The sequence below is a fragment of the Parasteatoda tepidariorum genome, chromosome 3 (genome assembly GCF_982258835.1).
Source record: "Parasteatoda tepidariorum strain Cologne lab strain chromosome 3, Ptep-v5.0, whole genome shotgun sequence".
NCBI lineage: Eukaryota > Metazoa > Arthropoda > Arachnida > Araneae > Theridiidae > Parasteatoda > Parasteatoda tepidariorum.
Window position 1 is genome coordinate 45,861,737 of NC_141757.1, and position 26,357 is coordinate 45,888,093.

At 29.6% G+C, this 26,357-nt stretch overlaps 1 protein-coding gene across 1 annotated transcript; it reads right to left on the reverse strand.

Annotated features, from left to right (window-relative positions):
* Nucleotides 1–26,109, reverse strand: LOC107447010 (uncharacterized). Its single transcript, XM_071178851.2, has 7 exons — nt 25,977–26,109; nt 12,305–12,394; nt 10,473–10,612; nt 9,219–9,312; nt 8,341–8,368; nt 1,909–2,142; nt 1–379 (listed from the first exon to the last, which is right to left on the reverse strand). The coding sequence occupies exons 2-7, from the start codon at nt 12,368–12,370 to the stop codon at nt 102–104; spliced, it is 840 nt and encodes a 279-aa protein (XP_071034952.1). The 5' UTR covers nt 12,371–12,394; nt 25,977–26,109; the 3' UTR covers nt 1–101.
* Between the last annotated feature and the right edge of the window lie 248 nt (nt 26,110–26,357).

Below are 26,357 nucleotides of genomic sequence, written 5' to 3' on the forward strand. Positions count from 1 at the left end.
CCTTTTTAAAATTAAAATTTTATTTAACATTACTTTTCGTTAACTTTTATTTAAATACAGTATAGTTTAATGAAATTTAACAACAAAAATCGATGTTAACACTAGGGAATATGCTTGAATCCATAAACGTCAACCTCGGCTAACTGTAGAACGTTTGCTTCATTCTCAGGACAATCACCGCAGAATTTCACTATCTGAACACTGATATAGCGACCATGGAGTGGACATGGCAAGCAGATGAACTTACTGACAACGGCATCACCTATCCCACCTCCTACGTGTTCACCACACAATGAATTTTCCTCAAAAATAATGTCATCCCATTTCTTGTTCAGTTTCACGTTTCCAACTCGAACTTGAATGTCGTGTAAACGGAAAGCTTAAAGAAAGAAGCTAATATTATTTTATAATCAATGCATAAATTCCATGATGATATTCATCACATGAAATAGTGATCAGCAACTTATTTAAGAAAAGTAACTAGTTTTGAATTTCAGAACATTTTTACGTTAAGTACGTTTAAGAAAAGCAAAAAGGACGCAGCTGTTTTTATTAGAATTGAAGGATGGGGATAGAGCTCCAAAAATCAATCAATCATGTCGTTTTCGTACTGATACTAAACGGTGGTTAAAGCACTAAGCTTTCATCGTGAAGGTCCGGGGTTCTTATCTCTCGCTGTTTTAAGCTCACCCATGTTTAGATCTATGGGTTCCAGCTTGTCTTGGAAATAAATCTATTTGGGAAATGAAAAGTGGGTTACCAAGAGGAACACTGCTGACCTCCATCCACCATCATGCTATTGAACTTAAAATCGGTAAGCCACCTCAATGATTCTTTTAGTACATAATTAGTTGCTGCGAAAGCTATTACACGTGTAACTAAGTGTCAACTTATACTTGTAATAATTAATTGCTGACAATAGTTTTGGGAAAAATAAAACAGTTATCATGAAGAAGAAAAAAATTGTCATCCATATTGTGACTATATTTTAAGCAAAGCAACTACGCTTAACCAATTAACAAAAAAATTCGCGAAATTAAAATTATTTTGACATTTGCTGACAGTGATGCAATCTATATTGATTTTTAAGACATGAAAATATTTCTTTAAACTATGTAATTTTAAATTGCAAAATTTAAAATTTGAACCAGATCGGTTGAAAAGTTTCCAAAAAATGAAAAAGGTCTTATTCAGTTTTTATTTCTTAGTAATTATTTGACCGAATTCGCTTACATCTTAAATTTTGCTATTTTTAATTAAGTAGTTTAACATTACGTAAAAATGGTAATGCTTTAAATTTTAAAAATTGTTATTTTATCATTAAATAAAATATTAGTAAACTAATCTCTTCTGTCTGTTTTTATTAATTATAATTACATTACATTTTTAAATTTGATTTTTGCTAAAATCATCATTGACTTTTCAAAACATAAATTAAAGTTTTTTTAAACTTAAAAATTCTTGATTTTTTTTAGATAAGCTTGCAATACTCTATTATTTTGCTCAAGAGTTTTAACTTAAAAATTCTTGATTTTTTAAAATAAGCTTGCAATGTGGGATCTAGAAAATTTTTTCCAGACCCCGAGACGATGGAAAAGTTCCTTACCCCATGAAAAATAGTCACTTGTATATAACCACTCTTCTGTATTAAGGCACTCTATTTAAACCTTTAAATAGAGTGTCTTTATAATATTGCCTTTCCTAACATATTCTTAGTATTTCCTTCCCTAATATTTAATTATTTATTTTGCTCAGTGCATCCTTATTTTTGAGGCATTTTCAGAGTGGCACATAGCATCGGTACATTCCTATGTTTATAGATCTAACAATTTCATAAATTTTGGAAAACATTTCAGTTATTTTTGTTACTATAATTTTAAATCGTATTTAGAGTAGTTAAATTTTTACCCCAGTTTCTTCGGTTGAGAATGTAAATTCCTGTTACGACGTATTCTTCTTCCATATCAACTTGCCACCATGGCCAGGGTTCAGAATCAGATCCGTCCATCGTGTGGGCAAAGTATGGCTGAAGGAAGCCCTCGACATTTCTGTTTCCGTCATTTGCCCTGTCTGCTGTATATTTCACGTTCTTTAATCGATAGGTTGAGCTTTGATAGGAAGGCTTTGCTAAAGCCAGACTCTCTGAAAATAATATTCTAGTTTGAAATCAGCAGATTCTGAAATATATGCTACATTTCATTAGTTTCTTTATGTTTGATGAAAGAAAGAAAAAGACTAAAAGCAACAGATAAAAAAAACAAATTTTTCGTCATGCGTCTTCACCGTTTCACATTCTAACGCAAAATATTTACAGGATTAGGTAATAGTAATAGTGGCTAATTTACGTGGCACTAGAACTGCCCAATGGGTTATTGGCAACGGTCTGGGAAACATTCCTGAGGATGATCCGAAGACAATTCACTTATTTTCATCCTCTCGCACACAATGATTCACAGTTTTGATTCTCTGCAGAGGTTGTGGCACCCCTGCTTCTGTAGCTCGACGTCCTGCACGCGAATTCGGGCACTTAACACTATAACAGTTTAACGAGGACAAATACCACACACCCTCGATCTTTTCCGCAGGTTAATCGAAGTGGTCACCCACCCGCACACTGACCGCAGCCAGTGATGTTTGCCTTTGGTGATCTGCCGAAAACAGTATCTTAACTATCAGTCCACTGCAGGACTACAGGATGCAATTAGAATCACGGAATAGACCAGAAGTACCTAATACGCAGGTTTTACATTATGCAATTTGACCTGATATTTAATATTGTTACTTAATTTAGAAGCAACGTCATGAAAAAAGCATTTTAATAGTTTTTGTATTTTGTATACGTCGACCATGCTGTCGAACGGTCAACGTGTTTGACTCCCAAACCAATGTTTACAGGTTTGAATCCCGCTCAGGGCATGGATGGTTCTCTTTGTGTGCGTGGTCCACTGTTGAGTTATGTGTGTATGCGACCCCCACTATGAATGGATTTGGGACAGTATGGCGTGGGTAATGTTGCTCGCCTCCGAACCTCATGTTCACAGAGCCCCGCAGGGTAACGTTAAATGGGCAGCAGTTCCGGCATCTTCCAAGGCGAGGAACGAGAAGTTAAATACTTGCAGTTCGAAAAAATATTCTGTATACACTTTTAGAAATTTCAGAACGTGTTGTATAATAATATTGCTCAAATCTTGCATGGCGCTAAGCGACATTTTTAAATGGTGCTAAGTCGGATGATATTGTAGTACTTCTTAAACTTGATTTGAGTCCTTCGGGGGAAATACGAGTGCCCAGTGCTCGATTTGGAAGTGCAAAGGCTGCAGACTTTGAGCTTTCAGGGACCACACAGAATTTTATCGTGTACCAAATATATGGGCAGATCTCTAAAACCTTTAACTTTTGATAATAAAAAAAAATAATAGGCACACTATTTTTACACCTCCAGAATTGTTTGAAAATGCATAAAATATCAGAAAATAATCGTGAACATCGAAAATTTTGATGCCCTTATAAGTATAAACAAAAAATTAAAATTTGTGAACTAATTTTTCTAGATTTATAATCACAAACTGTCATTCGATGAGGTTACAGTTACGATGTCAAGACCGTAATCAGACGCAGATCTAAAAAGTAAATGTTAAAATCAATCAAAATTTTGATCACACGTTTGTCATAGCCTAATTTATTTTCTGTGTTGTGTGCATCGCATTGCGTTGCATCTGAGTAAAGTTTTCGATCTATTCTCTAGGTTGTGCAGACCGTAACCCTGTCAAACCGTAACCTCAGGATTAATTAATTGAATTTTACATATCAGAACTTAGTTTTTTCCCTATGTTTTACTAATTGAAGATATTTTTTGACTGAAAGTAATTAAAGTAAGCCTTTTTATACATTTTATAACAATTTGACTTAATATTAAAATTTTTCAATTCATTTATGATACTAACAATTTTTGATGAAAAATAAAGGGTAAATATGGATGAAATTATTAAAAAGTAAAAATTGCTCAATAAAAGAAAAATAGTTTCAATAAGTTTATATGTTTATTAAATAAATGATACTTTTGCCGTTTTTATGATTTTTAATGAAATGTATATAAACCTAAAAAAATTTGTTCAAAAATTTAAATTTTTTGTTTATACTTATAAGGGCATCAAAGTTTTCGATGTTTCTGATTATTTTCCGATATTTTATACATTTTCAAACAATTCTGGAGGTGTAAAAATAGGGTGCCTATTATTTTTTATTATCAAAAGTTAAAGGTTTTAGAGATCTGCCCATATATCTTATTTGTTGATTGATTTATAACATAAAATATTTACGATACATCATGCTAAGAAAATTTAAACCCATATTAAATTATGTAAGTTCATGTTTCCAGTTCTTTAGGAAAGAAACGAAACACATTATTTGTAAAATTTAAAGGTCGGCTGGGGTCTTATAATAAATTAGGCTTACGGGTATCAACGAAAGATGATCAGTGATCTCTATGATCACTCCTCCTTTTTCTCGAACCCCTCCCCCTCGTCATACTTGCTTACATATCGTTTGATAAGTTTGGAGAGTACATTTAGCGCAGTGAAGCCCGTACCGTCTCTTGTGCTATTAAACAATTTTTAATTTAACTCAACTAAGGCACTTCGCTCAGAGAATGAACCATTTTGTTATTTCCCATAATCCTTTTTATTTTTCGAATATTCTATATCACCTACTAAATCTTAATCTAATATATATAATGACTTCCATTTATTTCTCTATATCGCTGGGTTACAGTACACTCATACTAACATAATAAAATTAAACTATTTCAAATTCTGTAATTTCATTTCAGATAAACACCTACAGCTTAAAAATAAATTAAATATTTTGTTTAATTTATTTTATCCTTCATAATAATAAAATGATTCATTAAAATATTTTTTAAAAAATTAGAAGCAACAGATTGAAAAGAATAAATAAGAAAAATTTTAGTTCTAAAAAGTACGAGATTTTATTAAAAAGAACTAACAAATCTTCCACAATCTAGCATAAAGAGTTGAAATTAAACTATGCATATCATTTATATTTAATGATAATATTTATCGATAAGCTGTGCAACTTTCAAAACGTTAATAGCTCAGTTTGTACTTGCTATTAATTAGATTTACGTTAGATCCTAGAAATTTTAAAATAAAATAAATAAATAAATGAGAAAGAAAATAAAAACAATCTAACTAAATATTTTAATATATTCAGTAGTCTGTATAAATGCAATATATGTTATCTTCACTTTATTCATTATCAACTGATGGAAAAGTCATATTTAAAATTTTTCGAGAGTTCCTTTCACTCTTTTAGTTATTTTTTTTAATTTCAAATTATTAAATTTTTTATTTCTTTTAAACTTGGCTCTCTTATTATAAATGCAAGGAAGAATGTAAATCGTGAACCAAATTTTCAGTATTATGAAACGAATGTCCTTGTTTGCACCTCTTGAGGGTGAAGGTTAAAGAGGAAAATTTGGAATCAACTGAACATTCCTTACACCTTGGAGCCTCATACATCTTGAGGCTAGAGCAACAGGAAGAGAGAGCATTTGCAGTTTGATTTTACCATTTTCGTTTACCTGTTTGCTATAATACATTACAGGGGTGTGTCCAGACATTTTGTAAAAGGTCCTGTTTTTGTAAAATTGTGAAAAAAACTACTCATAATTTGTGAATATAAAATAAGCGTTAAGTCACATTCTTTAAACCAGGGTCCTGCTTTTGTGAATTTGTGAAAATAGGGTCCTGTTATTGTAAAAATTGCTAAGAACCTTTTGTAGAAGTTTTTAAATTGTAAATAGATAGAAGATTCTGCTCAACAACTGCTGCTACTAAATTAGAGATGCAACATACAAATATTTAGCTTATACTGCTCAACACAGAATATTCATTTTGGACGAACAATGGAAACAAAATCACTCACATTTTTAATAATTTCATTTGGCATATTTTAAATAACACAACTTAGTTTTGTATCACTTTTAATGTGTTACACATAAGTAAATTTAATCAATTCTTAAATTTATAATATTTTATTTAAAAAATTGCCAGAAATTAATTTTTATTTGCATAATATTCTATTAATTAATTTTATAAATAAATATAAATTGATCAATTATTCATTTACAAAAAAAAATCATTTAATATCAATAAGAATGTGCATACGATGTTTGTAAAAGTAGAAATATTTTCTTAGAATACTACATTTGGAATTCAAACTTAGAGAAACTTGGAAAACTTAGTTCGTTTCGAACCGTCTTTCTTCTCCCCCCCCCCCTCCCCGGGAAGGGTTTATTCGATTGACAAAACAGTAATGAAGATAAACATATTTGTGCAGGAGCCGTATAAGAGATAAATTATTTTGTGAAGGGTCCGTTAACGGACCCAAACTTCTTCTAAGCAGACCCCTGTATTAAGAGGAATCACGAAAAACCTTTATTTAATTTATTTTATTTTTGATATTCAAAGTTGCCTCTGTGGTCATATATTTACAAAAAAGTTTTTTTTTTTAAGTCAAATTGTAAAATAATTAGGTCTCTTGGAATAGGCCTAAAGTTTCATTTTCTTGGGTGAAAAATTTTAAATTTCGAGTCTTTTTTAAAAACCTAAATGTTATACAAATATATTAGGTTTCAAGTTTAAAAATGCAAATTAATTGCAAAAAGAGTTATGCATGAAATGTGACATTTAGGTCTACCGGAATCTACTTCAAAAACTTTATCTAACTCGAATATAACATTAAAGCTTAACCTAAGCATTGAGGAACAAACAAATAGACATGGGTATTTATTAATGAAAATCAAGGTTTTTATATAGATTCTAAAGTTCTTGAATAATACATTTCATATAGAGTGCATAAATAAATAAATAAATTAGTTACTTAATAAATAAAGAAATGGATTTCATTTTGAATAACTTTTGATTTAAGGATCAGTTTCTTCACGTTTTCTGACTCAGTCTTAATTGTCCGCTAATTTGGCGTCTGCTAATTAATTAGAGCAGGCTAAATTTTAAGTTACGGAATCTGAGACAAAAACGTATGTTCTCCGAATAAACATACATTTTCTTTTATTTTTTTTTGACGGACTTAGATTTTTGACTCCCAAAATACAGAAGGAAATATGGAAAATATAGTTCCAATAGTTTGGTCAGGAGAACGATCCAAAGTTTGGACCCCTTAATGTTAATTTTACTTTTTGTGTATTTCGCCATATCTCCGGAACTTTCTAAGCGAAATGAAAAGTTTTTGTAGACAGCTATAAAATTCGTTTACTTAAAAATAATTCCATAAAAAGTAATTTTAGTAAACATTTTAAATATTTTATAATTATTTTATTAAAAGAAAAGTCGAAAAATTTTTGAATTGTATATATATATATTTTATTTTGAGGAATGTAATTATGCATTGCAAAAAATAAAATTTGTGCGAAATCGGCCGAATAGTTCATTAGAAATCTAATTTTAAAAAAGTCGATATTTTCAAAATTCGACAGATTTCTCTAGAATTTTGTATTTTCCCATTTAATTTTAATTTTTACCATTTATTAATTATTATAATTTACTTTTATATCCCTAATAAATGAAACTTTAAAAGCTTATACCGAAAGGCCTAAATATTTAGGTAAATATTCGATCAATGTGATATTTTTTTATCGACTTGAAATTCTGAATTTGTAAAAAAAAAATTTGACCTGATACACTGTAACGTACCTTATTTCTTCAAGCTAAAAGTGATCAATCTTATTTATATTTGAAAATTAATATTGTTACATTATCCGGTTTAAAAAATTGTTTTGATATTTAAATTGTTTAAAATGTTTTACTATGTAAAGTAGGAATAAGTAATTGTTACTATCTTTTCAATAACACAGATAAATCCCGCAGTGGGCTGATCGCTAAGACACGGTTCCCAGCAGATCACCGAAGTCAAGCATCACTGGCTGCGGTCAGTGTACGGGTGAGTGACCACTTGGATCAGTTTGCGTAGGGACCGAGGGTGTGTGGTATTGGTCCTCGTTAAACTGTTTTACCGTAAAGTGCTCGACTTCGTGTGCAGGTCGTCGGGTTACCGAAGCAGGGGTGTCATCCTCTCTGTAGAGGATCAAAATTGTGATGGCATTTCGTCGGATCATCCTCAGGGATGTTTCCCAGACCGTCGCCAATTGCCCTTTGTGCAGCTCTAGTGCGACGTAAATGAACTACAACAACAACAAATCATTAACAGATAAAAATTACCAAAATTAATAATAACTTAAAGTTTGATTTTGTTTTGTGAAAAGATTCGATAGCAAATGTAAAGCTAAATTTTTAAACTTACCTGTTTCCAAAGTCTCCTTGTACTTAGCCTGAAAATAAAAAAAATAATTACATTTCAGAAAATGAAGGTGCCGAAAGAATTAATGAATTTTTAATATATTTTAGTTTTGGTAATTTTAAATCATAAAAAGCAAGTAAACTTCAGATTCACTCTTTATGTATTATAAGCATTGACCTCAATAGTTCAAGGATTAACGTATTTTAAATAGAAACTATATAGTGTATTAAAAATAGGGGATAGTAACAACTTTAATAACTATTAACCTAATATTTTGATTTTCGCTCATTTAGATATGATCATCATAATATGAAATGTTTGTTTTAAATCTCTGAGCCTCACAAATATGTATTTTCTCTAAATAATCGTGCATTTTTACAAATGAAATATGAGAGTGGTCTAGTTTAATAAATATTAATCGTTAAGTGATTAAGAACTTAACAATCAGCTTCATGCACAATATGATACATGCGCAAATTGTAGTTAATACATCTGCCGATCTGGTAAGTAGAAATACTAAATTAGGATTGCGAATTCATCAAATTTCTTATAACAATATACCTTCAATTCTAAATGTTATTCTAAAATAAAATGATTACTAAGCAAAATTATTTATATTCACTGATAGATCTTAATAGAATCATAAGGGAAATGTTTGATCGCGGGAAGTGAGGCCCAAGCGTAAGCAATCAGAATTCTATTTAGTACATATAGTTTAAATGAATAATTTAAACTTTCGTAGAAAAAAAACTGCTTTTTCTTACGGGGAAAAAAAACAGTAATTGTGAACCAATCATCGGGGTTGGTGAGTGGCAGCGAATAGGGGTAATAATTTATTTTTTAATTTTTGTTTAATATATTAAGTCAATTAGAAGACTTACGGCTGCATAGTAGACAAAACCATCAGGATTTAGAATATTAGGATTACTCTGGTTGGTAAAAACTTCACAGACGCCACTTCCTGTGTTGGAAATTCTGTAATATAATTGTTTAAATTATTTATAGAGCTACAGAATCAATAACTTTAAAAGTTTTCTCTGTTTAAAAATACTGTGTGAATATTAATGAAATAAGATTATTAATAATCAACTGCTGCAATTTTTCACTACTGAAATTTTTTTAATTTTCTTTATTTTTCTACATTTTCTGTCTTATGAGTAACTGCTAATGAAAAGTTTTATGTTACAGTATTCATGCAAGTAACACTGGATTATAAATTTTTTGTTGCATTTACGCAAGCACTATATCTTGCCTATTGTGGAGACTTGGAATTTCACTTGAGATGGGAGATTTGGGATTTCAAATTTAGAATTAGATTTGCTCCTGAAGCTACATTTTTTTGAAAATAAATTTAATTTTTAGTCTTATTTTTTTTGTCGAAATGTACAAATTAAAAAATGTTTTGTATTACAAGGGGTCGTATAAATATTGCGATTAACTTCTAAGAGGAGTTAGGCACATCATTGATTAAAATTGCATATGAAACCATATACGCGGCTAGGGGCTCTTCGCTATTATGACCTGTTCAGAAGCGCACAAAGAAACAGTTCATAATAGGGAAATTATAATAGGTTTCTATGCAATTTTAATCCTGATAATGTGCCTTAACTCCCACACTTGTGTGATCCCCTGTTATAAAAAAAAACCTTCCTTATTTGAACATTTCGACAAAAAATAGATTAAAAATGCAATTTAAAAAATTTGTAGCTTGGAAGTAGAAACCGATTGCTGATTTTGAAATCAGTGATACGAAAGTATCTAAAAGCTGATTAAAAAAAATCTCATGCAAGAGAATAAAAAAATTGTTTTCTAGAGTAATCTGCACTCAAATATTTCAAAAATAAACAATTGAAAAGTTTTTTTTAATTTGATAGAAGTGTCTAAAAAATTATGGACTAAAACTTCTAATAAAATATATAAGGCTTTTTATTATAGAACTGAAACAATTGTGTTCCTTTTTTGTGACATTATTTCAACCCTTTCGTGTTGTGTAACTTTATTCCTACAGCACAAAGTTAAACTTTTTTTTTCATTTTGGACTCAATAAACTTTATTTTTGAAAAGAATATTCAACTAAATCTCTTAAATGGTACTTCTTATTTTAATAAGCTACACTATAATTTGTGTTCACAAACCTGGCACAGATGCATGATGGGGTTTGTTGACATCTTCCCATGCAGGCTGCAACTTCTACTCTTTCTGGTATCCGATGGATTCCTAATCCCTTTTCTCGCTTTCCACTTGTTCGCACATAAGCCAGTGGTGTAGGAGCTACCTGTTAGAAGATATAGACAATCTAATCACACTGAAACGTAAGAATTAGCAATGAGAGCACCATTTACAAAATTAAAAGCGTGAGTGTTAACGTATTATAAATTTCGAAATGATTTTATGGAGGCATTAAGTTCCAATTGTAGAATATCACACAAAAGCATAGGTTTTTCCATTTTTATTAAAGTGAATAAACATTGAAATTTCTCTGCACGCTTAATGTATCTAGACAGTAAACAGAGAAATTATTATTTTTCAAATAAAAATTAAATTGTCAATCTTTAGCAGTTTCTAAGTGAACTTTTTTTTAGTGCTCAAAATTTTTTTTTCGTAAACTGACCAGCGCCCTCAAGAAATTAAAAAAAAACTGTTATTAAAACTTATATGCGAACATTACCGCTAACTGCTTTATCTTTTCAAAATAATATTCTTAGAATAGAGTTCCCCCACAGGAATTCCTTAACAGAAATAATTTTTTTAAATTGGTAACGAGGTAAGTTTTTAGAATGTTCTTTTAGAAATTATACTGCTAGTTATTTAATTTTTTGAGGACGCTGGCCATTTTATCGTAAAGGATAAGGTGACCAGCATCCTTTAAAAACCTTAAAAATGAATAAATAATTAATTAAAAATGAAATAATAATAGTAAAAAAACCTTGGTTGGGAAGCTAATGTAGTCGAGCGGAAGCAAATCGAAACTCCCTGAATAACTTTTGTTCTAAGATGTGCTGCAAATAATTAGATGGTCTCAACATTTGTAAAAAATTTTAATTTTTAAAAGTGTCGACGACAATTTAAATAGAAAAATCAGACACAGAAACGTATCTTCTTCAACAAATAAAAAAAAAACTACTTTAAAAGTGAATTTTTTTATGCGAGGGTAAAATAAATTGTGTGAAACTCTCGCTTCGAATTCATTTTCATTAATTCGCTTCCGGTGATTCATACAAGAATCCCAATAAACAACCCGAGATCTTTTCAATTTATGACGTAGCAAATTTCACTATTAAATTACAACTAAAGCGTAAATATTTGTATTAAATTTGTTCCTATTCTAAACAAATACCGGTTTTGAAATGGGCTCGATGTTAACTAGGGCTTTATACAAACACGAACAAGCATATAGTCTGTCTATGGAAAGAGCTCCTCTCACCATTCGTCTGAAGCAGTGGCGGTGACTATGGTTACGAGGCGTAACAATTTCAGGTAGGGGTGTTTGGTCAATATTTAAGACATGTTTTAGCTCTGGACGGTGAGAGATAAGGAATCAAGGGAGAGAGAAGCTTCCCTCTATTTCCATAACAGCAGAGAGTCTTAAACTTTGTGGAGAAGGAGTTCTTTCCATAGACAAATTACAGCTAGCTACGTAACAGAACAGGTTGAACTCCTTTCCTTAATTCGAAGATTAACAAAAGTTGAGGTAAATATATGCAAATAAAAGGAAACAGTTAAGCCCATCACGCGTTGTTTATTCCGATATTATTGTATTCATTTTTCATATGAAGCATACAAATAATAAAAAGAAACAATATGCTTTTTTTCACTTTTGAAAATATGTTCGTGCTATTAAATAAAATTCGCTAAAGTTAAGGTTCTTTTTTCCCAGGATGGCAACGAGAAAAGTAACCTGTTAAAAAAAAAATTCTATGTCGAGAATCAAGTCTTGTGTGAATATAGACTTTCAATGGGTACTTACCACAGAATGAATGAATATTATAAATATTGCTGATAAATAAAGTTGTATTTCTTTACTCCAGTCCATTTTCTTTTTCCTTTTTCATTGAATCTAAAAATATCAAAACGCAAATTACTCCCTAAGAAAAATCATGATACTGATTGTTTATACCAATATATGGGAAAAGTGGTCAAAGTTGAGTCCACTTTATCTGGTTGTAAGCATACCGTGTCTATTTCAAACTGACGTTCTAAATATTGTCAGTTCATCTATAGCTATGGAAAGGTTGCTGCATCTTTACATTTTCAAAGACAATTTATTTTCCTCGCTTGTTATGATTTTATAGTCATGGGACAACTGTTTATTACAGCTAAATAATACGCATTTGAAAGATTTACAAATTTTAAATATTAGAATCCATGCTTGAAGAATGCATTAAGTTTGAAGAAGGGAAATATGAGTTACTCCCTATGTGCACTCATTTTTTGACATGCCGTCTATAAGGCATCCTAATTTATATTATTTCGTCAAAATTATTAAAAATAATGCGTGACTTAAAAATTATTTGCAACGGATGTTATTTTAAAGTTGATTAAATTGATATTTTTACTCAATTGTATACTTAGCTACCTTAACATGGAAATTAACCAGCGTGTGTTCATTTAATTGAATCTGGTTGACATAAGTAGCCACTTTGGAGGTTTTCTTTATTTAATTAACATTTTGCGTTAATAAAATATTTTTAAAACAGGAATTAGTCGAAAGGAAAGTATCTAAAAAGTCTTTAGACTAGTCCGTCGTAATTACTATTAGTATATATATTTTTAATAATTTTGATAATTGATCGAATAAATATTCATCTAGAGTGCCTCTTTGCCCGTCTTTTCCAATGAGCTTATAAGCACTACTCATGTAAATTAATATCAATGGTATTCGGACAAATACGTATCTTGGGTTTGCAAGCTTACCTTAGAAAAGTTACTTTTTGCAATCTTGTTAAAACATTATTTTTTCTTTTTATTTCCTCATCTTGTTTTTTTTTTTTTTTCTTTTTTTCCTAATGAATGAGATTTAGTAAAATAAATGATATTCAGATTTCTAAATCCTAAATTCACAGCTCGCAAAAAAAGAGGAGAAAAAAGAAAGAAGGGATAAAAAATTAAAAAAAACGTGACACACTGAATAACGTCTGATCTAATGATCAGATTTTCACGTATTAGAGTTTAACATTATTAGTTTGAACCTATGGTCTTAAATCTGTGGCAGACTATATTTTAAGTTACGAAATCAGACACAGAAACCTACTTTCTCGGATAAAACAAACCTTTTATTTATTTAATTGTTTATTTTATTTATATATTTATTTATTTTGTTGAAGGATTTGGATTTCTGACTCCCAAAATATGAGGGGAAGGTAGCCGCAATCTGGAAAATTTAGTTCCAATAGTCTGATCAGGAGAGTAATCGGAAAATTGGAACTCTTATTGTTGGTTTTACTTCTCGTATATTTCGTTATATCTCGAGAACTTCTAAGCGAGTCGAAAATTTTTTTACTGAATCTTTAGATAGAATCTGTTTATCTAAAGATTCCACGAAATTTTTTTTTTAATAATTACTTATTATTTTTTATTATTTTAATAATAATTGAAAAAATATTGAATTGTGAGAGATAATTTAAAAAATGCATTTTCATTTTAAAAAATGCAATTTTAAACGGAAATATACAAAATTTGAACGAAATCGGTTGAATAGTTTCTGAGAAATCTAGTCTTTAAAAAGTCGTACATTTAAAATTTTATTTCTCAGGAACTATTCGACCGATGTTGTTCAAATTTTATATTTTGCTATATAAAACTACATTCTTTAAATGTAAAAGCTTATAAATCTTACAATTCAAAATTTTTCGACTGTTATTAAATAAAATAATAATAAAAAAATAATGATGAATAATTATTAAAAATTATTTTTTGCATGGAATTATCGTTGGATAAACAAATTTTGTATATGCGTGCATAAAATTTCTTCCATTTGCTTAAAAAATTCTCTAGGTATGGTAAATCATGCAAAAAGTAAAATTAATATTGAGCGGTCCGAACTTTGGATCGGTCTTCTGACCAAACTTTTGGGACCTTATTTCCCAGATTGCAACTGTTTTTTGAGAGTATGGAATCCGAATTTGTTGGAAAATAGATATGTATATTCAGTAAAAGTATGTTTTTGTGTCTGATTTTGTAACGTAAAATTTCCTTAAAATTCCCCTGAACCATTAAGATTGAGTTCTAATACACGAAAATCCAATCAAAAATTACTTAAGGTGTTTTTTTTTCTAACATTGTATATAAATGTTATGCTGAATCAATAATATACGCGCAGTTTGTTACTATTCTTGTGAAACTTTAAAGTAACTTCCATCTTCCATTTATTAAAAGGTGAGATCTAACTGAAATCTTCCATTATTATTTTCAGAAAACTACAACCTTTATGAAAAGTTTGCAGGTTCTTTCGTCTTTTGACTGATTCGCGTAAGATTTTGCACCAATCAAACTCGAGAAATTATCTGTGAAAAATTATTGCATTGTAAAGATGTATGAATTCTTAAAATAATCACGACCAATTAGCATCTCAAAATTTATTTATTTCTATTTTTATACAAAGCAAGCACAAAAACTAATGTAGCACAGATACAATATTACAAGCACCACCATCTAGACATTTAGTCTCTTCAGAAAAGAACCAACATAAAAAAAATTTGCTACGCCATCTAGTGGCCAGTTTCTTCAATATCTTTATTAAACTAACGTTTTTTTGTGTGTGTGTGTGTGTGTGTGTGTGTGTGTGTGTTAAACTGTGTTAACTCTGTATTGTGTGTTAAACTGAACGTTAGATTTTGTTTTGGTGTACAAAAATTAAAAGACTTTGAAATTTAAAATTGCATAATAATGTAGAAAAATATATAGTGAGTACGAAGTAAAAGAAATCGGTTTAGAGATAAGCCGACGCAACTTCACATACTTGATTACTAATCATGCATCAATGATCAATCATTGATGCATGATGCTATTTAGCATCTTTTTGTTGAGCTCGCAAGCTATTTGAAAAAGCGTATTGTCTTTTTTTTTTTTTTTTTTTTTTGAGCGAAGAGTACGCGTTGATTGTCTGTTTTAATTTGATTGAAATTCTTATACAGCAGAAGGAATCAAAATCGCAAGAAATCATAATTTCTCACATTATTTAATATCTTGTTGCCATTAACAATCATAATATTATATCAATTAATTGATTGATAATTGGCAAGTGATGTAGTTCAGTACTAGTTGGACATCATCCAATAGTGGATTAGCCTGTAATGCTGAGCCACGTTGCATAACCTTGAATCAACATCTTTTTAATTATTTATAGACTTTGCTTGGAAAAAAAAAACTAATAAGAAAGATTGGAAGGAGGGCTATTGCAAATGGGGTTGGATTGTCCAACCAATCTCATTACTCGTAATGAAAAAGTCTAGAGCTCGTTTGAGCGGTTCAGTGGAGCGAGTTCGATAAATTACACAAAACTGGACTTCAGGATCAGGAAAAAAAATGTGCGTCTCCTGACCAGTGGTTCTGAGAGTTACGGTCAAGTAAGCGTGACCACATTTTACGCGAAAGATTAGCTATTTCGAGGCAAAATTCTAATTTTTTGTTTCTTACCAACAGAAAACCGATAACTGATTTGTTCTCGTTGTGATTTCTGAATCTAGTTAGGCTTGGAGATGGATTGTTCACAAACGCCTTGTTTAACGTAGGGCATGCATGCTAAGTAAGAATATTCATAATGCATGTAATGATGATGGACTTCAAACATACTGAAACATGAATTACGGTTTTCTTTTTTATTTAGTTCTAATTAAGAAAGCTTATTGATTCTCTTGTTATATAAGTGAAAGATTTTATTATTTATGAAGGTAGAAAATACATTATAAATTTCAAATCTAATTAGAATAATAAAACTTGATTTTGTATGAACATGACCCATTAAAAGTTTATTGTCACTGTTCTTCCGTTCTGAGAACGAAAGATTTTCTTCTTAATTTGAGAATAAAGCTATATAACAAATAAATTCTGCATTTCAACGATAATCAGAAAAATAGAAATTGATGTTTTTAGCATGATTTACTTAAAGTTTGTGAGACCTTTTGCTGAAAATTTATTCTGTAAAAATAGTTGGGTAAAAATAGTTCTTAAAATAGTTGTATGAATTTTAATAAGTAATAATAAAGAAAATTTAAGATGGAACTTAAAACGTAAGGGATAAATAAAAACACGATCTTTTCATAAAGATTAATTATTACTTATAACACACAAATACAATAAATAACTTACCCTTAATATTAAATTTTTTTAAACACATTTTTTTACAGTATTTATCTACATTACTGTTCAGAATTTAAGGAAATTTTAGATTTGGTCTATTATCAATGGAACTGGGGAGCAAGTTTTAATTATGTGCTTAAGTTGATGTAATGTAATACAAATGGCCAGTCAGCAGTTATAATACATATGCATGATCTTGTATAACACTCGTTGCAATCGAAGGTAGTGATCATAAGAATTGAGTAAAAAATGGCCTTATCTTACAACTATACTGGTGGTCTTACAACGTAATTTCATATCGGAAATGTGGCAGTTTAAGTTTCTACTGCAATTGTTCACATTTTTATCTCTGTTATCTGGCCCTAGATTGTTTTCAGCGAGGGATATCAAGATCCAATTGCTTACCCTAGAGCAGGGATGGCGAACCAATGGCACGCGTGCCATTTATGGCACGCGACACAATATTTTGGGCACTCCACCGATCACAATTGTTGTTACACTTCGAAGCATATGTAACAATTAAATTAAAATTCACGAAAAATAAACAAAATATTAAACAATATTAATAAAAAAATTAAAAATTAATGCTAAAAAGACCATTAATAACCATAAAAAACAAGCTAACAATAAATAACTAGCAAAAAAATCAACAGTCCTGCTTAAACTAACATCTTGCAACCTAATATAAGTTATTTGTCATCTAATCTGCAACAACAGAAGTCACACTGATGTTACTTGAAAGTTGAATTACGCGTATAACTGAGATATTGCAAAAAAAAAAATTTCCAATGTAAATAAAGAGTTTTGAGTTGATAGTATTTAGTATTGTTATTTTCCCAATAATTATTTGACGGCACGTCTATGACCTCATTAAGCAATTTTTTAGAGAAAATGGCACGTTGGTGTATAAAGGTTCGCCACCCCTGCCCTAGAGCCTCTCAAATGTGCTATATTGGGTTGAAGTCTGTAAACCTGGTTGTCTGAGCCGCGATGGCTAAGGGGATAGAGTGTTCGCCTCCAATGAGGTGACCCGGGGTTCGATCCCGGCGATGGCTGATCTGTACGAATTCCGCATCCGGCTTGCACCGACCACAGTGTTGACGTGAAATATCTTAGACGGATCATGGGTTAGAGTCTCCTTGCCGTCAGGCTAACCGTGGGAAGTTCTCTTGGTCTTTCTCTCCATGTAACGCAAATGCGGGTTTGTTTCATCAAAAAAGTCCTCTACGAAGACAAAGTTTCTCCCAATATTTGATCCAGGAGTTCCCTTGTCTTCTGGATTGGGTTCAAAATTACAAGGCTATGAAGTTGAACATTAGTAGTCGTAAATCTCAAAATTGGGTCGGCTGTTCAACGACGGTTATACACATTAAAAGAAAAAAAACCTGGTTGTCTAATACATCCGGTCAATACTTTCACTCTCCAGGTAATCATCAACTATAAACTCAATGTGAGTGTATGTTGCTGTTGATTGAATAGAATCAGGGTCAACTGCATTTCTGCATGCAAGAATTTTAACCTTCACCTAAAGCCAGACAATGTGCCTTGCTCAAAAAAACATAGAGGTGTGTGAAATCATTCAAGTAGTCCATTAAACCTTCACTGACCTATTGGACAATTTCTCAGACATTGCAGTAGTCGTAGTGTAAGTGAATCCCTAGTTCTCTCCATATAAAAGTATGAGCCATTGGAACTATCTATCCTGAAATATCCAAGTAATCAACCATTACAACAGTGAAGGTTTGATGGTCTATGTAGGCTTCTTGAGTAATGGCACTTCCTACCATGTCTTTCTGAAAGGTATTTTGTTTTGAGTAATATAGGGACAAAATCTCAGAACCCTATGCTTGCATCTTAGTGGAGCAGTTGAACGTGATTTATTTTTGATGTGCAACAATGAGCAACCACATAAATCAAATCGAGCTGACGATTTTCTGGAAAGTAAAAGTCATTGCTGGCTGGGTTTTTCAGCCAGGTCTCCAGATTCTAACCTAATCGAGCACATCTGAAAGGCTCTGAGGAGTGTATTTATACATAGAGCCGAATCTCTCGAAGAAAATCTTTTGAGGTCAAAAAACAGCGCAGCTGAACAATTGCTAAAAAGAACTTATATACTGCCTTTTTTCCAATATGTAAAACTTGCATATCTGCCAGAGGGTGCCATAACATCTACGTATTAACCTGTTGTTTTCTTTTGATTTTGTGACCACTGTCTTTTTCCGAAAAATATTATACAGAGTTCAACGTGTGTATAATAATTGTCGAATGATTATTTCAACAGTTGTATTTTCTTTTGAATTTTAATTGAGAGGTTTTTTTTTTAATGTTGTGTGAGAGATTTTGGACTTAAAACTAAGTGTTTTTGGATACAATCGTTTAATTTCTGTTTTTTTGTTTGATTAACATAAGTAAATGAATGATTTAAATTTTCTTTAATACAGCCTATAGTTAATATAGTCCCAAATCATAAGAGGTGAAGGAGAGAATTGAATATTACAAGTAATGGCTTAACTCATCAGCTGACGTGTTGACAAATACCATTAGCTACTTTCCATTTTTAAAGACTAATTGGGTACTTTCTATTAGATTCCCACGTTATTCATGTGATAATTGGATGAGACTAATCCACGTTGTTGTTTTTTTGTTTTTGTTTTTTTGCCACGGTTACCAACAAAAAAGTGTTGATCGGACTTTCGGAGAAGTCTTTCTCCAAATCCATAAAAGTTTCACCTACGTCAACCACACTTTGTAAACAAGTATACCCAATTAAGAAATAGATGAGGAGAAAATTATTTATTAATTAATCTTGGAATAATTTATAACAGGTTTTTCTTTTTCGTACAAAAAAGAAGAAATGCGATATTCCCCAAAACATACATCCATAATCCTGTTATCAGTCTCCTATCAGATCATCAGATTAGGAAAAGTATTTCACTCGATGAAGAACAAATAGATTTCAATAATTAAAAAAACTAATCGAATCATGTAGCAAATATTGAAGTGCTTCTCTGTTTTATCTTCATCGATTTAGAAAAAGCTTTTTGAAACAATCAGACGCCTGCTAGGTTAAGGGCGAAAACAAATTGAATTGAAAAATTTTACACAGACATCATTCGAAATATATAGCAAGACGGCGTCAAAGATTAAATTGGTGAAAGGAAAGCTAAAATCAAACCTGAAAAACAGAATATATCAAGAAGACACGATATGATGTAAATTGTTCACTTTTTTGTTGGAAAAGCTAATTCGTGTAAAAAAGGGATTAAAATAGATTAATAATATTGTCATATTAAATTTTCTGATAATATTACAATTAAGACCGAATCATTGGCAGTTAATTTAAACACTTATTATTCACGAAGTTATAAATTAATTAGCCTGAAATTTTAGTTCAATATTTGCGTTTGTTTTATATTAAAATTTGTTGCAGTGTTGAAAATGCTGGAATAAATTTAACACATTGATTCCAACTTTCTGTGATTCAGATGAACAAAAATATTTCTCTATTTAAATTTTTTTCCAGCATATTAAATGACCTCATGGTGTACAGGTGTGAGCAAATATACCTTCTTTATCCAATTAAGGAATAGTTAATTTTATGTTGACGTATTAAAAAAAGAAGATAAATAAAACCATGAAAAGTCACAAATAACATTACGTGAACTAACTAACATACGAATGCCTGGCTTATGGAATATTATTCGTGTGTTTCCCCATTTTTTCGTTGTTTTAACTTTGTTTACTTGTTTTTTGGAAGAGCAAAGTTGCAGAATTAGAAAAATATTCCATTTTACTAAACGTAACTTTTCACATCAAACTGTGCATATTCCAGGGAATTTTTCGTAATCTCTACCGTTGCTGCATATTTTTTAGAATCATTTTCAAAAATAAAGTTCAAAAATACGCATTAATGCTCTAATGACATAGGTAACATAGAGTTGTTTCGAAGATAAGTCCAACAACTCTTCTCCATCTGCCATGGCAATCAAACAAATTTTAATGTTTTCAGTCGATAGCAATTGGGCATCGATAGTGCTTTTTCCTTGCTTAAATATTAATATGTAACCCTTAATGAGTATATCTTCTACTTTTTTTGATATTGGAATTCTATAAATAGATAATAAGAATGACTTCTCGAGAAAAGGGTGGACAAAACTAAACTGGCCTGAAAATATTCTTATGACTATTTTTATATTACTACTAAACATACGACTTTTTTGACTTTTGATTTCTCAGGAACTATTAGACCGATTTCGCTTAAATTTTGTAATTTGCCATGTGAAATTAGCCTTTTGAAATTTATATTATTATTCTTATATTACTATTTTTAAGTAAAAAATATTTTTATACACTCCCGTATATGAACCGGAGGCTGCAAATACAGTGATAAAAAAAACGGACCACCCTGCGTAAAATTTGATTTAATGTCCGGATCTTCACGTTCATGGACTCAATCTTAATGGTTCGAGGGGATAACCTCAAATATACTAATTAATTAGTGCAGACGATATTTTAAGTTACAAAATAAGACACGAAAACGTTCTTTCTCTGAATAAACATACCTTTTTTTTCGAGGGTGAATTTCTGACCCCCAAAATATAGGGGTTTACTAATCCGGTTAGAGATGATCCCCATAGTTTGGTCAGGAGAATGATCCTAAGTTTGGGCCCCTTAATGTTAATTTTACTTTTTGTATACTTCGGCATATCTCGAGAATTTTTAAAGCGAATCGAAAATCTTTGTACACGATTATAAAATTTGTTTATCTAAAGATAATCCCGTGCAAAAAATGCGTTTTAGTAAATATTTATTATTTTTCATTATTTTTTATTATTTTTATTAATTAATTATCGTCGAAAAATTTTTGAATTCTAAGGTATGCAATTTTTTACATTATTTTAAAGTGGCTAATTTTACATGGCAAATTACAAAATTTAAGAGAAATTGATCTAATAGTTCCTGAGAAAACAAAAACTTTGTATGTTTCAATGTAAAATTACCTACTTTAAAATGATGTAAAAAATTGCATTCCTTATAGTACAAAATTTTTTCGACTGTGACTAAATAAAATAATAAATTTTTACTAAAATAAATTTTTTAAACGCTTAATTAACATTAAGCGTTCCAAATTTTAGATCACTCTCCCGACCAAACTATGGTAACCATATTTTCCAGATTGCGGCTAACCCCTCTATTTTTAAATCCATGGAAAAAATTATAAGTCTATTCAGAGATAGTACGTTTTTGTGTCTGATTTCGTGACTTAAAATATCGTCTGCTCTAATTGATTAGCATATTTAAGGTATCTCCCTCAAACTCTGAAGTTTGAGTCCTAGAACGTGAAGATCCAATCATAAGTTATTTAGAGTGTACGTAACTGAAAATACTGACCAATGATAAACTAAACTAAACTGACTAAACTATAGAAAAAGAGTTTAACTAAACTAAAAATCTATTTCCTTTGATATTAAGTTTAACTAAACTGAACTAGTGAGCTAATATTAATAACACAAAATTCGTCAAATGCACTGTAAATTGTAGGAGAGAGAAAGATGGAGTGGACAGTGATAGAGTGGTTATCTTTAATAACCGTTTCATTTAGTGGTTAAATTTCCTCTGAGAGATATTGATACCCAGTGCAGTTAAATAATCACACTAAGAATAATAGAAATTTGTAAAAGTAGGTTTTATTTATTTATTTTATTTCAGGAATATTTTTATTTATTTTAAAAGGTAATAAAATGTTATAAAGGATGCTACTTTTTACACACTTTGATGTTAACTTTTGCTTTGTGTAGTTTCAGTTGGCCAACATTAAGCCTAAACAAACACATATCATTGGGACTAATGTCGACGCATGGTGGGGGGGGGGCTAGTATGGATGTGTTCACACTGGACCCATTCAATTTTAAATTAAAGAAATATGAATTGATCACAAATGTAACACATTTGATGCTATTTATTTCCTAAATTAGAATAATTTTGTTGAATGACATCCTTTTATAAATTTTGGTTTCAATCTCAAGTAAGGAATTTACTACGAAACACTTATCTGCTTTTTAACGGTTCTAAGAAAATTTAAGGAACACGTTTTATTATGTTTGTTAAATGGATGCAATATAGACGAAATAAGGAAAAAAAAGTTTTTAATATATATATTTACTTTTTTTCTTACTTTTTCGTCTTCTCTTTTGGGAGTTGTTTGCCTTATTCCTGTGAAGGAAATATCGTTAAGCCACGTATTCCGTGTTGTGCTGTTCATGTGGACCATTTAATCATCAACTTAAGCTGGTTATTAATATTAATACAACTTAAAATTGATTCTATGCTGGTCAAGGCAGCAGTAATAAGCTACTTAAAACGCATCTCAGAAAAGAGCAGCAAGCAAAAGTCACACGTTTTAAAGATATGGTGCTCAATTCTTGAGAAAAAAAGATGAACTTATTTCTTCTAATCACAGATTTTCTTTTTTTCTCTTCACAAAAATAAACAAGTAAATAAAAAATGAAAACACATTTCTCAAATCTCAAAAGCAGAAATAACAAACTTAAATTGCCAGTAATTGGTAGAGCTTTCAGCACTGTATCTCAATAAAAATTTTCAGTTAACATATCAAATTGTTCGATTAAATAACATACAAACTTGGAAATATTTTTCAAATAAATCAAATTAAGCAATGGTTTTCAAATGCATTGATTTGCGTTCAGAAAGTCTTTCTTAGTATAGTGAAACTCACTTTAAATTATTAGCGAAACACTCTACAAGTTAGTATTTTAATTAAAATATGGCAATATTTTTCACCAATAAGATGTAGATTGAAATTAAGTTCAATTTTGCTGTAAATGTAACTTTTTGATTTTTAATGAATGTCTACTTACTGAGTTATCAAGTTTGTCCACACCAGTCTCATGTAGTGAGGCTAGTGAGGACGAAAACAAGCTTTAAAAAAATAATTATTGAAAAACTAAAAAACCTAAATGAAAGGTAAACATAAAAATTATTGTTAAAAAATTACTTCATGAGTTAAAATTTTGTTAAGTATGGTTTTTTGACAAATTTGTAATAAATGTCCAAACTAACTTCCTTACTAATATTAACTTAATCTAATAAATTAATCTATATAATTAGCTTTATAGCGATGTAATATAAACGAGTTTTTCCATAGTGATAACATTTTTAGAATTCTATATTTACTGAACTTATTTTTTAGAATTTTTATCAATAGATGATGAAAAAGCAGTTTATCTTAAATATCTGCATTACATTTGTAAATTTTATTGCTTTAATAAACAGCATGCACTATCTATAATATTTCAATTCCATTTCTTTTTAAGAATATTCCTTTTTTAAAAATGAAATAATACCTTAATAACAAGTTGATAAATATAAATTTATCCTATAAGTATATCATAAAAATAGATTATTATTGAGTGGAAAATAATACAGTGAGAATATTGTCTTAAATTTTCTTTAACTATAAAATACGTTTTCCATTACGAAGATTTGTTCTCAAATATCTTTTTAAAATTTAAAACAGATATTTATTTTAATGTTAACTGAAAGATAAAAGTCTTTAGAAATTTAGAAAAGCTTAAAAATATTCTACGGAACTTTCATTTACATCTCTCAATGTTAGAATTAAAATACCTTATGAAAGTTCTATTACTTTTAGAACAAAACTTATGAAATTTAATACTCATAATTTAATTATAGAAATTGAGACTGTTTTCAATTGAATTATATCCAATAAATGCAAATAAAAGATTTCAACTTCATTTATATATTTTTTTTATAATGATGATTGTTCTAATAGCTCTTATTATAAAATTCATTTATTATAAATAAGAAAATGCATTTAATTGTATAATTGTAGGATGACAGTTACGAAGCATTATGAAAATTATAAAAATAACCTCTAAAATTTTCGTTTCTATCTTTCAAAGTTAGTGCATTAATGGCCGTTTATGTACAATTTAAAAATTTAACATTTATGACTAATATTAAAACTATTGACGTTCTATCTAATATATTAACATTCAATAATTGCATAAAAGCATTTTAGCGTCATTCATATTAGTTTTATAACGATAATTCTTATATAAAATTCATTTATCAATGTAGGAGGAAAGTTACGAAACATTATGAAAATTATTAAACTAATCTCCAAAATTTTCGTTTTTATCTTTCAAAGTTAGTGCATTAATGGCCGTTTATGTACAATTTAAAAATTTAACATTTATGACTAATATTAAAACTATTGACGTTCTATCTAATATATTAACATTCAATAATTGCATAAAAGCATTTTAGCGTCATTCATATTAGTTTTATAACGATAATTCTTATATAAAATTCATTTATCAATGTAGGATGACAGTTACGAAGCATTATGAAAATTATAAAAATAACCTCTAAAATTTTCGTTTCTATCTTTCAAAGTTAGTGCATTAATGGCCGTTTATGTACAATTTAAAAATTTAACATTTATGACTAATATTAAAACTATTGACGTTCTATCTAATATATTAACATTCAATAATTGCATAAAAGCATTTTAGCGTCATTCATATTAGTTTTATAACGATAATTCTTATATAAAATTCATTTATCAATGTAGGAGGAAAGTTACGAAACATTATGAAAATTATTAAACTAATCTCCAAAATTTTCGTTTTTATCTTTCAAAGTTAATGTAAATGTTGCTCAGTGCAAGTTACGAAAAAATAAAGCTCTTATTAATGGTCTTCTATGTACAATTTAAAAATTTATGAATTCAACATTTATAATTAATATTAAAATTTTTGACGTTCTTTCCAATATATTTACATTCAATAATTGCATTAAAGCATTTTAATGTCATTCATATCAGTTTTATAACGATAATTCTTATAACGATAATTCTTATTCATTTATCAATGTAGGAGAAAAGTTACGAAACATTATGAAATTATATGAAAATTATAAAAATAATCTCCAAAATTTTCTTTTTTATCTTTCAAAGTTAGTGTAAATGTTGCTCTGTGAAAGTTACGAAAAAAATTAAGCTCTTATTAATGGTCTTCTATGTACAATTTAAAAATTTATGAATTCAACATTTATAATTAATATAAAAATTATTGACGTTCTTTGCAATATATTTACATTCAATAATTGAATTAAAGCATTTTAGCTTCATTCATATTAGTTTTATAACGATAATTCTTATATAAAATTCATTTATCAAAAATTAAAAAAAAATATTTGTATGAATGTTTAAACTGAGGGGAAAAATTAATAAAAAGAATTAAAATATTTCAACCTCAAATGATACTAAATGAAATTTACATAACATAATATCTTACCCTGGTCATGAGGTGTTCTTTAAGTTGGGTGTAAAAACTTTAGTTGGTAAAGAGGGTTATGGAGAATCTGATTCATCCATGCGAGGAGGGGTCCGCCTCGAAACCCTCACATTGGCTAGAGTTTTATCGATGATATAAAATGGAAGCGTATTAAGAGAGTGGCACCATTAATGTTTCATGTTCAGTCCACCTCTTCAATTTGGCGGATAGAAAATTATATACAACTGCCCTCATTAGGCTGCAGAGAGCAATTGAATAAATCACTTAAAAGTACATACGTCAGCATGTTAAAAAGATTTTATATGAGTAACAATATTAAAAATTAAACATTTGTATAATGACAAAAAAGTTATGACATGTTATGACAAAATGAAAATATCA